This window comes from Gouania willdenowi, chromosome 6, assembly GCF_900634775.1.
Source record: "Gouania willdenowi chromosome 6, fGouWil2.1, whole genome shotgun sequence".
Classification (NCBI taxonomy): domain Eukaryota; kingdom Metazoa; phylum Chordata; class Actinopteri; order Blenniiformes; family Gobiesocidae; genus Gouania; species Gouania willdenowi.
This window is the reverse complement of record NC_041049.1, coordinates 65,462,392-65,475,613: the sequence shown is the minus strand read 5'-3', so window position 1 is coordinate 65,475,613 and position 13,222 is coordinate 65,462,392. Positions and strand designations below refer to the sequence as shown.

Sequence of the window (13,222 nt, the reverse complement as noted above, 5' to 3'; positions counted from 1 at the left end):
AGCACATTTAGCCTGTGGTTAATGCATGTTGGGTTAAAATACACTCCGGCTCATAAAAGAGCTGTACATTAAAGCATTTGGGCAAAAAAATTTAAAAAAAATAACAGAGTGACACTTTAGTTATCAAACTGAGAATGGAATAAAAACCAGTGTTTCCATGTCCTCTACCTATATCTTCCAGATTTCTATAATTAATCTTGCTACACTCCATCATAAATAAAATAAAGCTTACAAAGTGTAGGTAAATTGGCACCTCGTCTTTCCTTTACCTCAGAATTAGCTGGAGCAGAACCCAAACAATAAACAATGTGGTTTCAATGTGGGCAAGTCCTCGACTGGGAAGGTAAAGAAATACAAATATTAAAATCTAAATGACTAATGTCCAAAACCACCCTGCTTTAATCTTCTGACACATTAAAATATCTACTGTTGTCCAATGGGACCTGATTATTCATGAGAAGTTTGTACAAATGGAACGAAGACTACTTTCAATTTTGTGTGATGATGGCGATGATTGTTGTAGAGCTGGGCGATATATCGACATTTCGATTTTGGCAATATAGAAAACAACAATATCGCATATGTCAATATATATATCTATATATATATATAGATATATATATTTATTAGCTTATGTTGTATTAAAATAGTCATTCTCAGAACAGCCTGACAAGCACAGTTAGATGGATTCCTGAGTGCGTCCTAACCCAGGCCTTCCCCATAACAAGCCACACTACAGAACTCACTCACACCTGCTGTCCCTTATAGGTGAAAAAGCCAAAAGTGGTACATATTGTGCAGCGGTTTGTTAATAAATAAGCCTGTGTAGCATTTTACAACAGCAAATTTAACCCAGAATTGTCTTTCTAAGACGTAATTTCAAATGAAATTAACTATATTAATATTTTTGGTCCAGCCCTATATTGTTGGTACCAAATTAGGCTAAATGATCAATATCTTTGATTTAGGTGCAGAAAACAGAGCTAGTATTTGTCCTAAAAACCCAAACATGACATGGAATATACATTAAAAGGTTTGCAAACACAGATTTCTACTAATAATGGCACGTTTCCATTGGCGTTATCGGCTCTACACTCCTCGCTTTCAGGACCCGATACTGTTTTTTACGAAGTATTTCCATTGAGCACCAACCTGACACGTGAAATTGCCGGACTCTAGATTGCACTTTTTTGCTGCCATCCTCACAAGATCACGAACAAAAATCAATGGCGGCCAAATGCTTCCTCTCTGTGCTCGAGTTGACGACTCTCAGACCCAATCAGTGTTTTTTTTGTGCCTAAGTCACATTTTCAGACCAGGGCTGTTTTTTTTGGAACCTCAAAAAAGAACGTACTAAAAAAAAGAGGCAGCAAGAGGTACCACGGAGGAGGTACTTTCTCCCAGTGGAAACGGGAAAAAGGTCAGTAGAGACGATACCACCAGTGGAAACGCGCCAGTCTGTAGCTTAATCTCTTATGAAAAACACTCACAAAACTTTTAACAGTCCATTTGCATCAATCCTCAGAGAGAGAAAAAAAAGGAAACACTTTGCATCATCAGCGACCCTTTGCTGCTTCCAGCAGGATGGTCTCCGTGTAAAAACCCTGATTCACCAAACCTCACCCAACACAGAGGGACACCACAGTCCAAGCACCAGTGAAGGAAACCAAAACTAGCATCTAACTTACAGAGGACGACTCAAACCATTCAAAATAAGAAGCTGAAAACACAGGTACAAAGTACAGGTTCCATTTTGGTGTTAGAGTAACATAGTCAGTGTCCAATGTAAAGTCCTGTGCGCGCTATTGTGGTAGATTCTAGTTGCTTCCTTTATCAATTTAGAAACTCCTGAGTGACATTTATAACATGTCTCAGCTGTAGTGTGTAACCAAGGCTACTTTAACATTTGGTCAGCTAAGCAATATTAAACAAGAGTTTGGAAGTTTGTTGCAAACCAGTAGCCAACGTCAGGGCCTCCGATTTTCTGTGATCACAAAAAACTAAATGAATCATGAAATTAACTTCCTGCTTAAATTCTATTCTAACGAAACTAGGAGAATACGACAATAACATACCCTCAGCTGCATGTTGTGTTACAATATCACACATTTTCAAACTATTTTTCTCGTAAACAGTATGTAAATGTCTAAGGTAGGCAAATTTTAGACAAGATTGAACAATATGATGATTTAATCCAGGCATGTCCAAAGTCCGGCCGGGGGCCAATTGCGGCCTGTGTTCAAAATTTCATTGGCCCGCAGCCTCTGTCATGAAATCAATAATATGTGGCACACAGTTGACTACAGTAAAAAAGTTAAAAAAATAAAAAATAAATTAAAAAAAAGCAATTTTATATGTCACTGAATGAAACATCTGAATAAGATAATTGTTAGTGTTTACATGTTTTAAATTTAGATGTTTACTGTGAGCATTTCATAGTGAATAATTTGTAATGTTGTACATGAACGTCGATATGTTTAATAGTCCAGAAAGTTTATTTTTTTCTTCATTTTTGTGGTCTTCACATATGAAAGGTAGAGTGATTTCAATAAAAATGTGTTTAGATTTGTTTTCTGCATGAGTACATGAGAAAAAAAAAATCATTAAATAGATTATTTGAAATTTGATGTTAATGGTTCAAATAATATTAGGGTGAATGGCTGGCCCCCACATATTTTCACCTCGCCAAATCTGGCTCTCTTTGCAAAAACTTTGGACACCCCTGATTTAAACTATCAGCAACATGTTTTTGGATAATGTCATGCATTAATGCAACGCCTCCCAGTAAACCAGGTGTCTGAATGTGTAGCAACCGGACTATTGTGTCAAATCTGGTGAATCATGCTTTCAACGCACATCTGAAGCATAAAAATATAAAAACATCATGAGTTCATTTAATTAACTGTTTTAAGCATGTTTTGCACAATTTTGGGACATTAACTAGTCAATAATGACATTTAAACAAGGAAAAACAAAACTGGTTTAAAAGGGATAATCGGAGGCCCTAAAAAAAGAATTCTTCAACGGTGTAGTTCCTCGTCTGATTTGACAACAATTTCTAATCTCGAGTGAAACCTAACGTGTCTAAATAATCTACTGAACTCGATCAGTTACAGGGAATAGATCAATTTGAAGCTCGGACGGTTCTTCATGTGCAAAAATCTGAAGGGTCACAGCATAACGCGTGAGATGTTTAAAAATGTAAAAATAGTGCAATGATGAGCCAGTTATTCGAATAGTGCACAAAACGTGTGAAAATTGAGATGCAATGAGACAAATATCAGCTCTCTCCACAATGGACTTTTGGATTAGTTCACAGGGGACAGTGGAGAGGCCCGTCCACCTGTTCAATTAACACTGATTTCTCCAATGTGCTGTAAACGTCTCACACAGATAGTTTATTCTTTCACCTTCAGAATCTTCTGATGACCGATATGACATCAATAATCTCCTGAGATCACCCTTTAGGGAATTCCCCTGATATTCAACACCCACATGACGGCATGGCACGGACCTAAAGCAGCACTGATAGAACTACACGGCCAACACTACAATACAGTTATACTGAGAAGTTGTTTATATTACAGTGAAGCCTCCTCCAAAAAACCACACCTAGAATCACATTTACAGGTTTGAAGTAGAGAAGACATCTAATGTGTTACTTTTACAACCACTGAGGGGTGAAGTAGCTGAACCAATCACAAAGAGGAGTACAGCTGCCCTTTGGAGTTCTTGGGAAAACGTGAAGTAATGGATTCAGGTCCAGGCCACTTTGCGTGAGATGGCCTGTTTGAAGCACTCTGGGTCCACGTTGCCTCCAGGACGCAGCGCTCGCTCCAAACTCACCAGCACGTTTTGGTGACACTCTCTGATGTTGACGGGGTACTTGGCCCGCAGCAGCTCGTAGGCGGCGATCAGCCTCATGTTCTGCTTCACCATCAGATACTGGATAATGCACGTGGGGGCCAAAGAGAAGCCGTCCCTGCAGTGGACTAGAACACGCTTACGTTTCTCCGTTGACGCGTTGATGCACTCGTTGATGTCCTCAAAGCAGCGCTGCTTAAGTGCTGGACCGTCACCGAGAGCACTAGGGACGTCACTGATGTCCACCTTAAGGCGGGACCAGCTATGGCGAGTCCCACGTGAGCACGTGCAGGGTATAAGGCTCAGAATGGGGCCTGGTTCTCCAGCCACACTGCTCATGTCAATGATGCTGTCTATATTGTTGCGGCAAAGCGTGCGTCCGTTGTAGGCTGCGTTCAGGTTGCCGACATATATGTAATCCGTCACCTTGGAGATGACTGGCTCAGAGTATTGGAAGTGTTCCGGGCCGCTGGGTTTGGGCTCCGGGGTATCAGGCCCTCTGGCTCCAGCGGGACCCGTGGCGGCCCTCCTGCTGTAGTTGCGCAGCTTCTTGGAGCCTGAACGGGATGGAGGGTTGGAGTCGGATTCTGAGCTGGTGTTCCAAGGTGGAGAGAAGAGAGAAAAGCGACTCGAGGATTTGCTCTTATTGAAGACTTCGACTGGGCTGGACAAACCGGAGCTGGACGCTGTGGTGGAGGCCGACGCGCAGAACAGCGACGCTCGCTCCAAAGAGCCTGTACTGCTGGCAGCGCCTGCACTGTGAGCCTGCTCCATCTGCAGCACAGAGGACTTCAATCAGTATTTGCAGTAGGGCCGTGCAATTAATCCAAATTCGATAATGATTATTACATTTAACGCTTACAAAGTAATATAATCGAGTAAAAAACATTATTTAAAAATATAAACCGGTATATATATATTTAATTATACATATGATTTATTTGCTAAATAAAACCAACTTCCACGATTTAGGATATCTACAAAGAATAAATCTTGGCACACATGAGAAAAAAATATTGTTAATACTAATTTTGAGTGGTTTAATACACGCGGATGTAAGTTTCTCTGCCCTCTCAAAGCTAAAGCTAGACTGCAGGCCTGGCCAACATAAGGAACGTTGTTGCTAGCAGCACTGAAACATAACAGGTGAAAAACCCTTGCTAATGAAGAAATCATACAAAATCGTTTGAATAATCGTGATTTCAATTTTGACAAAAATTATCCTGATTATTACTTTTGCTTTAATCGAGCAGCTCTAATTTTTAGTTGTTTCTTTAAATCTAAATAAATTCGTTAAAAACACCTCTCAGTATTTTATAGAGCTGAACCCGATCCAACTTTTTTACTCTCGATACGATACCAATATTGCATTTTTGGGTACTGTCCCATACTGAAACCCATCGGAAATTAGCAAAAATCATACATACTTTTATCACGTTCTATTTAACTGAATCACTTAATAAAGCCAACAGTCAAACAACAGACAGCAACATTAAGTATGAGACAAAATAACCGATTTATTAATAACCAATGTGTTACTTTTATTCTAATTCTATTCTTCTAATTTATGTTCTATAAATGAATAAAAAAAATAAACACAAAATAAATAAGAAGACCCTGAAAGCTAACCTCAATAAATCAAATAAATGGACTGGTTGAATAGGAGATTTTTAGCATTTCATAATTTCGTGTTTATCTTTATAAGGTCAGGTTAACTCAGCTGACACCCTCATAATTCCTCATCATACTACCCTCAATGTTGCACTTTTTCCTCTGTATTATTTTAGATTCAAACTCTCATTAAACCATTGGATTAGTTATGAACATCTAACTCACTCTGGGTCATTACTTGTTACTAAAGGACTCTCTCTGCTAACAGAGGTTTTATTTAACATACATTTATCTTCATTTGCTCTTCTGATATCCTCAAATTCTAAGAGTTCAGACAAGAAGTTAAGCACAATAAACAGCTCATCACACAGTAGGGTTTGATGGTAAATATACGTAGAGGCCAGAGTTGGGGTCAATTACAATTTTCAGTTACAATTACGTTTTCAATCACAGTGGTCAGCATTTTTTCCTATTACAATTCAATTAAAATGATTTTTTATCCTCAGAAAGTCAGTTGCAATTACGTTCTCAATTACTAAATTTCAATTACAATTAATCACAATTACTGAGCCTGAAGTTATTAACCTAATAAAAGTGAACCTTGCTCATGTGTTAGCATCTCTTAATATAACGGGTCCTAAATCAGCTCTAAAATACACTAAAAACAAATATACTGTATATCATCTATCTACCTATCTATTGGGTACCTTGTTAGGCTTCCTAATCAATGAAAATATCAGTTTTAATAGTTTTGGTTTGGGCTTCTGAGACTTTTTTGTGTCAGTATACCCTTAGAGATATATATATATATATATATATATATATATTATAATGGTAAAATGTGTTAAAGCTTGATCTGAAACATATTTTAATAATTGTTAACTACATATGTGTAGAACTGTACATAGAACTGTAACATGAGTCGGCAGTTTTGCATTAAATTATAACTGACAATTTCTATAGAATTTTCATGGCAATTACAATGCCAATTATCCAAAATCAATTACAATTTAATTATGATTACGAAAACCACAGATTTTTTTAAATTACTATTACAATTATAATTACGCTGTAATTGTAATTATCAACTTCGAGGCATAAGTTTACCTGTGCTTTGAGGTTGTTCTTCCACTCCTGCGTCTCCAGAGCCTTGAAGCGCCCGCTGCTGTCAGAAGACACTGACACACAGAGGGGCCGGTGGGCTCTGGGGCGGAGTTGTGGTGTGAGGACCGTTGGGACGGGCCTCACATCGATATGCTCACTTCTACTCATCATGAGATTTGGACAGGAGCCTGTAGAGACACATCACACAGTTACAAGATTAGAATTTCATTCAGCAAACGCTTTTATCCAAAGCGACGTAGAGCAGTTATGGTTACGGAAGGTGCTCAACATACAACAGTGAATGGCCCAGGTTGGATTAGAACCGGCGACCCTCCCATTATTAGCCTGCTTCCTTAAAAGTTTGGCCATCAACACCATTTGGTTTATTTGTTACTTTTTCTCTCTCATGGTTTTATTTGATTTTCACACTTGAGTTTTGACTCGTGGATATCAGGATTAGCCTTTTTTCTTTTGAAGATGTATTCAGCAAAAGTCTGATATAAATCAAATAAAACAGTGTGACAATAAAGTAAAACATTCAATTTAAGTCCACTAGTCTGCTTCATGTCAGCATTATCGTTAGGTAGGGCCCTATAAAATTGGATTTATTTTTTTCCAAATTCTGTTTTATTTTTTCCCAAATTCCGTGTTTTCCACATAATTTTTTTTTTTAATTCCGTTTTTTTTTTTTAGAAATATTAAGTAAGTAAATTCATAAAGCGCATTTTGCAGATAAAATCACAAAGTGCTGTGGAGAAATTATTACAAGTGCAACATCCGAATAGCATAATAAAACATGGGTGCATATACATCATAGGAGCAGCATCATAAAAACATTAAAATTCAGTTAACTAAAAGCTTTTCTGAATTTTTTTTTTCTGAAAATATTAGTTTTTAACTCCCGTGAGGAAACAAAATAAATACTAATAAAAAAAAAAAGAAAACTATAATTAAACAAAAATGTGTCAAAAATAAAAAATATACTTTAAAATCCTGATTAACTCATTCAGTGTCAGCCATTTTCAAATTTTCTACCCCCCTTAGTGCCAGCCGTTTTTGAGCATTTTGACTGATTTTAAAGACCTACAGAATATTTTCTACTATGACCATCTGAAATCTGACACCAGATTCTGAAAGACTGAAAGAATTTGTTTCTGGCTCGTCTCGTTCTTTTGTAACAATGTTAGAATAAAAATTGTAACTAACTTTCAAGAATAGTCTGAATAATGTGAATGAAAAAAAAAAAAAAATCAAGATAACATCATGATTGTGATTTTGCAAAACATAAATTAAATTTAAAAATCTAAATAGTTTTTTCTTGTTTATAGAACATACTGAACAGAAACTGTAAATAGATTGTTAATGTTAAGTTATGTTATCAAGGTCTGTGTTGAGCTCATCATTTCAGTGTTTACATTCTGATAAATTAATCAAAAGACGAATTGATGATTTTAATTTAACCATAAACTTTTAAATAAGTAATACATTCCCTTTAACATCCACATCTGCAACACATTTTAGTTTAAGTTACATCATAAATTAATTGACCAAATATGACAATAAAGCTCTACTGTAAATCACACACTGCAATAATTCTAAAATATATTTGAGAATGTGAGCTTTTCCCTAAAAGTGGGTCATGTGGTGGTGGTGGGTCCAAACAGAGAACCAATGTTTTGATTTTAAAAATTGCAATAAATGGAGATTTACACGTACCAGCATATTCTGAACAAGTGATGGCCTGGATCTGCAGAGTGTTGTGGGTCTTCACCGGGCTGTGAAGAGTTATCACTGTACCTGTAGAGGAGAGGTCACCTTCCAGTAAACCATGCAGAGCATAAAGGCTGCTCTGGTCTACAGGGGTGTATCTATCTTACCGATCCTGCCGTGCCTCTTAGGCAGCACCTTTCGGTCCAGAAGTTTGTGTGCGCCGGGACATTTGTTCCACTCTTCCTCCGGGTCCATGGTCGCCCTCCTGCTGACAGAGGCACACACGGCCAGCTCAGGCAGCCCATCATCATCCTCAGCGCCGCCGCTGATGCTAACTAGCGTCTCCGGCTAGGCTAGGCTAGCCGCTAGCTAGCAGCGTGCTAACACATCCAGAAAAGCCCAGCAGCTTCACCGTGACTGGCTCATGATAGACGGCAGCTGAATTATTCAAAACTCATTCGCTTCATGTAGACTAGGCATTGGGTTAGCGGACCGCATTGGGTTAGTGGACTACACAACAGTGACACATAAAGATGCTAACAGATGCTAAAGTTAGCCAGCATCAGCATCCCCATCCACCGTTCACTGGCTGCAACACCAGTTAGCACCGAAACTAACCAACAAGTCGTGTCTTTCCACGACCACGTACGTCTGCCTGGAATAATAGCACAAAAGTAACAGTACATACGGCATTACTATCTCTGACTGGCCGGCTACACACTAGCACCACCGGCATCACCCTCACCGGGAGCGGGAGCCCGACCCCCCGCTGAGCCGACACAGCTCCGGCTAATGGACACACAACTTTGTCACGTTTGTGCAAAGGCCCAATAATACAACAATATTATTGTAAAGTTCTGCATGCTTTAAAAAAAACAGCGACTTTTTTTTTTCCAACATGGAGCAACAAACCACGTTTACAAAATGTATGTAAATTTTAGTTATGTTACTTTTGACAAAATTTACAGCAATGTTTGTGAGGTTTTTTTTTTCCTTGTAAAATATAATGTCATTGTTAAATCTAAATGTTACATTTAAATATAAATGTTAAATCTAAATCCATTTGTTGAATCTAAATTCAAATGTCAATCTAAATCTAAATGCTGAATTTAGATATTCGATTTAAATTTAGCATTTATATTTCACTTTTAGATTTAGATTTAAGAATTATATTTAATTGTAAAGTTGTGCATGCTAAAATAAACTGTTTTTCAACATTTAGCAAAAAAAGCATGTTAACAAAACATGTAATTTTTTGTTACGTTACTTTTGACCAGATTTACAGCAATAATTGTGCAATGTCATTTTTTTCCCAGTAAAAATATATTGTCAATGTTAAATCTAAATCTAAAAGTTACATTTAAATCTAAATGCTAAATCTAAATCGTATTGTAAATCTACATTTAAATGTTAAATCTAAATGTAAATGTTAAATATAAGCAGTGAATTTAGATATAAGATTTAGATTTAGCATTTAGATTTAAGAATTATATATAATTGTAAAGTTGTGCATGCTAAAATAAACTGTAACTTTTTTTTTTTGCAACATTTAGCAGCAAACCACATTTACAAAATGTATGTCAATTTTTGTTATGTTACTTTTGACCAGATTTACAGCAATATTTGCAAAAGTAGTGATTTTTTCTTTTCTTATATAATATAACGTCAATGTTAAATCTAAATGTTTTGAAAAACTAACTTTGCTTGGTTGAAAAGTGGGTCGCGATTAACGACCGTGGCAAAATGTGGGCCCCAGAGTGAGACCAGTTGAGAACCCCTGGTTTAAAGTACAAATGAGATGTAATTGTATCATAAACCACTACAGCTCGAATCACATGAATTATTGTGTTAGCTTCTTAGATTCTTATAAAATCAGACAAAAAAATGTAATAATTACATTTATTGATTCGGGATTTGTCCTCTTCATCCTCCTGTGTCAAGACTCTTCCTGATCTCTTACTATTCATCATATCTTGAAAGGTAAACACTGAGATCCAGGATAACTCAGTGTTATCTCTCACCTTATCCTCCTCAATAGACTCTCCTCCATTGGCGTCACTCACACCCCCCTCCACTGGTTTCACTCCTACCTCTCAGGCTGAACTCAGTTAATCCAACTCAAAACCTTCACTTCCCAGCCCTCCCCTGTCACTTCTGGTATTACCCAGGGCTACATCCTGGGCCCCCTTTTCTTTATCATCTATTTCATTCCACTCTGCAATATTTTCAGAGAATTTGGCATTTATTTTCAATGCTTCACACATGACACCCAGCTCTATCTGTCCAGTAAACCTGACTCCACTCTCCCCCCCCTCCTCCTTTACCCACTGCCTTTCAGAAATTAAAAACTGGTTCACCTCCAACTTCCTCAAACTTAATTCCAATGAAACTGAACTCCTCCTCATTGGCAACAAATCCATCCTTTCCAAAGGAAAGGGGAGCCAGTGGAGCTGCTGGAGGACAGGGGAGATGTGGACAGAGGAGGGGTACGGGCTGCAGAGTTCTGGACCAGTTGGAGTTTATAGAGTGATTTGTGAGGGATACCTAAAAGGAGTGTTACAAAAATCGATCTGGAAAGTGACAAGGCTTTCCAAAGTAAAGGATGGATTTAACCATTGACAGCTCCACCGTGTCTCCCTGCCCTCAGATCAAGAGTCTGGGTGTCATCATTTCACTCGTATATCAGTAACATAACCCGGTCTGCATACTTCCACCTACGCAACATAAACTGTCTCCGCCCCTCTCTCACTCCTCACTCCACCGCCATCCTGGTTCACAGCCTCGTCACTTCCCGGATCAATTTTTGTAACTCACTCCTTTTCGGCGTCGCTCACAAATCCCTCCATAAACTCCAACTGGTCCAGAGCTCTGCAGCCCGTATCATCACCGGAACCCCCTCCTCTGACCACATCGCCCCTGTCCTCCTGCAGCTTTATTATTATTATTATTATTATTATTATTATTATTATTATTATTATTATTATTATTATTATTATCCGGGGTTTGAGTCAATTACATTTTTCTGTTACAATTGTGTTTTTAATTATCCATGTTGATTTAAAAAAATGAATTACGATTACAGTTACCAGCATTTTTTCAATTACAAATAAATGACAATAATTTCTTATCCTCAGAAAGTCAATTACAATTACGTTCTCAATTACTAAATTTCAATTACACTTAATCACAGTTATTGAGCCTGCAATAAATAACCTAATAAATTTGACCTTACTCTTGTATTAGTTTTCTGTTATCATATCTTATGATAACAGGTTCTAAATCAGCTGTAAAATACACTAAAAACAAATATTGATCATCTAATATATTTCCTATCTATTGGTTACCTTGTTAGGCTTCTTAATCAATGAAAATATAGGTTTCAATATTTTTGGTGTGGGCATCTGAGCATTTTTTGTGTCAGTATCCCTAAATGGTAAGATGTGGGAAAGCTTGACATGAAACATATTTTTAGAATTGTTAACTACATATGTGTAGAACTGTACATAGAACTGGTTTCCCAGTTTTGCATTAAATGTAAATATAATTGGCAATTTTTATAGAATTTACACAGTCCATTATCTAAACTCAATTGCAATTCAATTACGATTACAGCAAGATATTTTTTAAACTACTATTAAAATTACAATTTCACCTCAATTACGTAATTACAATTATAATTGACCCCAACCCTGGCAGTATCAGTGTTGATAAAAGGCATGTATATTTCTGCTGGATAGAATAAAGCCTGTAACTGATGAAATCTGAGGTTTAAACTTATAAAAAATGTATTAAAAGCTGTTTATGCTGTTAGTTGGTGTCAATAGAATGAAATTACTCACCTTGAGTATGTGAAGCTTGATGTTTCTCTGTTTGTGAGGCCGCAGCAGTCACAGCTCCATCTGAAAACCAACCTATCTCCATATGTAGATGTGATCTTAGCCAGCCTCGCTCTCTCCTTCCCCCTGCGTCGTGTGTTTAATTGGATGGACAGGCCTCTCCGCTGGTATCCTGGTAACCCACTGATCTGCTGATGTCACTGTTCTCTATAATGAAGTGTAGCATACTGCTTCTGTCAATAAGCAGGCAGGGAAATTCACCAGAGATAAGAACAACGAGGAGCTATGATTGCCATACAATGGGTTCAGATGTACAGTAGTATCTCATTGGTTCATAAACTCAGACTATCACATGTTGCATGTTGCATTATTGACTGTTTACACATGTTTAGTGTGCTTTTCAACAAATACATGCAATTAAATCCACATACACGTAAGGATTTAAGTGAGATATAAACCATCCATCCATCAAACTTATGTGATCAACCAAACCGCCTTATTCCTGGGGCTGCTACTGTATAACAGAGGTGGCAAAAGTACTAGTCTTGAGTTCAAGTAAAAGTATAGATACTTGAATAAAAAAGGACTCTGGTAAAAATTAAAGTATCAAAGTTGCTCCCTTACTTGAGTAAAAGTAAAAAAAAAAGTACATGCTACCAAATATACTACTGTAAAAAAGTAAAACAAATGTCCATGTCAAAATAAGATATTTGCACAAATTTGATAGTTCTAAATTATTGTATATGCTGTAATGTACAGTATAGCAACAAGACTGAATCAGGAATGCAGCAATGTACACTAATCAAGAATATTTGTGTTTTTGTACTTCAGTACTTTAGGACCTTACAAAAAAATAAACATCACTGTAAACAAAAAAATAATTATCTCAGAATTCCTATGCATCCTATACAGTACAGTAATATAAAACACAAAATACTATAATCAATATATTTCCCAAACTTTCAGCTGATGTAAAAACATAGATTACTTTATTTTGTGAAATCTGGCTCAATACAGTAATTGTAGGATGTGTGTGTTAACTGTTGTTTTGTTGGGAAATGATCATAATTGATGCAACTGTTGAATGCAAGTTTGGC

General features: G+C 37.1%; 1 protein-coding gene across 1 annotated transcript; it reads right to left on the bottom strand.

Moving 5' to 3' along the window:
• Positions 1-791: 791 nt before the first annotated feature.
• LOC114466140 (uncharacterized) lies at positions 792-9,086 on the bottom strand. Its single transcript, XM_028451659.1, has 4 exons — positions 8,457-9,086; positions 8,296-8,376; positions 6,583-6,767; positions 792-4,638 (listed from the first exon to the last, which is right to left on the bottom strand). The coding sequence occupies exons 1-4, from the start codon at positions 8,542-8,544 to the stop codon at positions 3,757-3,759; spliced, it is 1,236 nt and encodes a 411-aa protein (XP_028307460.1). The 5' UTR covers positions 8,545-9,086; the 3' UTR covers positions 792-3,756.
• Positions 9,087-13,222: the final 4,136 nt, after the last annotated feature.

Bases quoted from the DNA above. Each gene is read 5' to 3' on its own strand.
- LOC114466140 (XM_028451659.1), bottom strand. From the start codon at position 8,544: ATGGACCCGGAGGAAGAGTGGAACAAATGTCCCGGCGCACACAAACTT. The intron at 8,377-8,456 runs GTAAGATAGATA...TCTCCTCTACAG, and splicing joins TAAGAGGCACGGCAGGATCG to GTACAGTGATAACTCTTCAC. The intron at 4,639-6,582 runs GTAAACTTATGC...TCTGTGCTGCAG, and splicing joins AGAACAACCTCAAAGCACAG to ATGGAGCAGGCTCACAGTGC.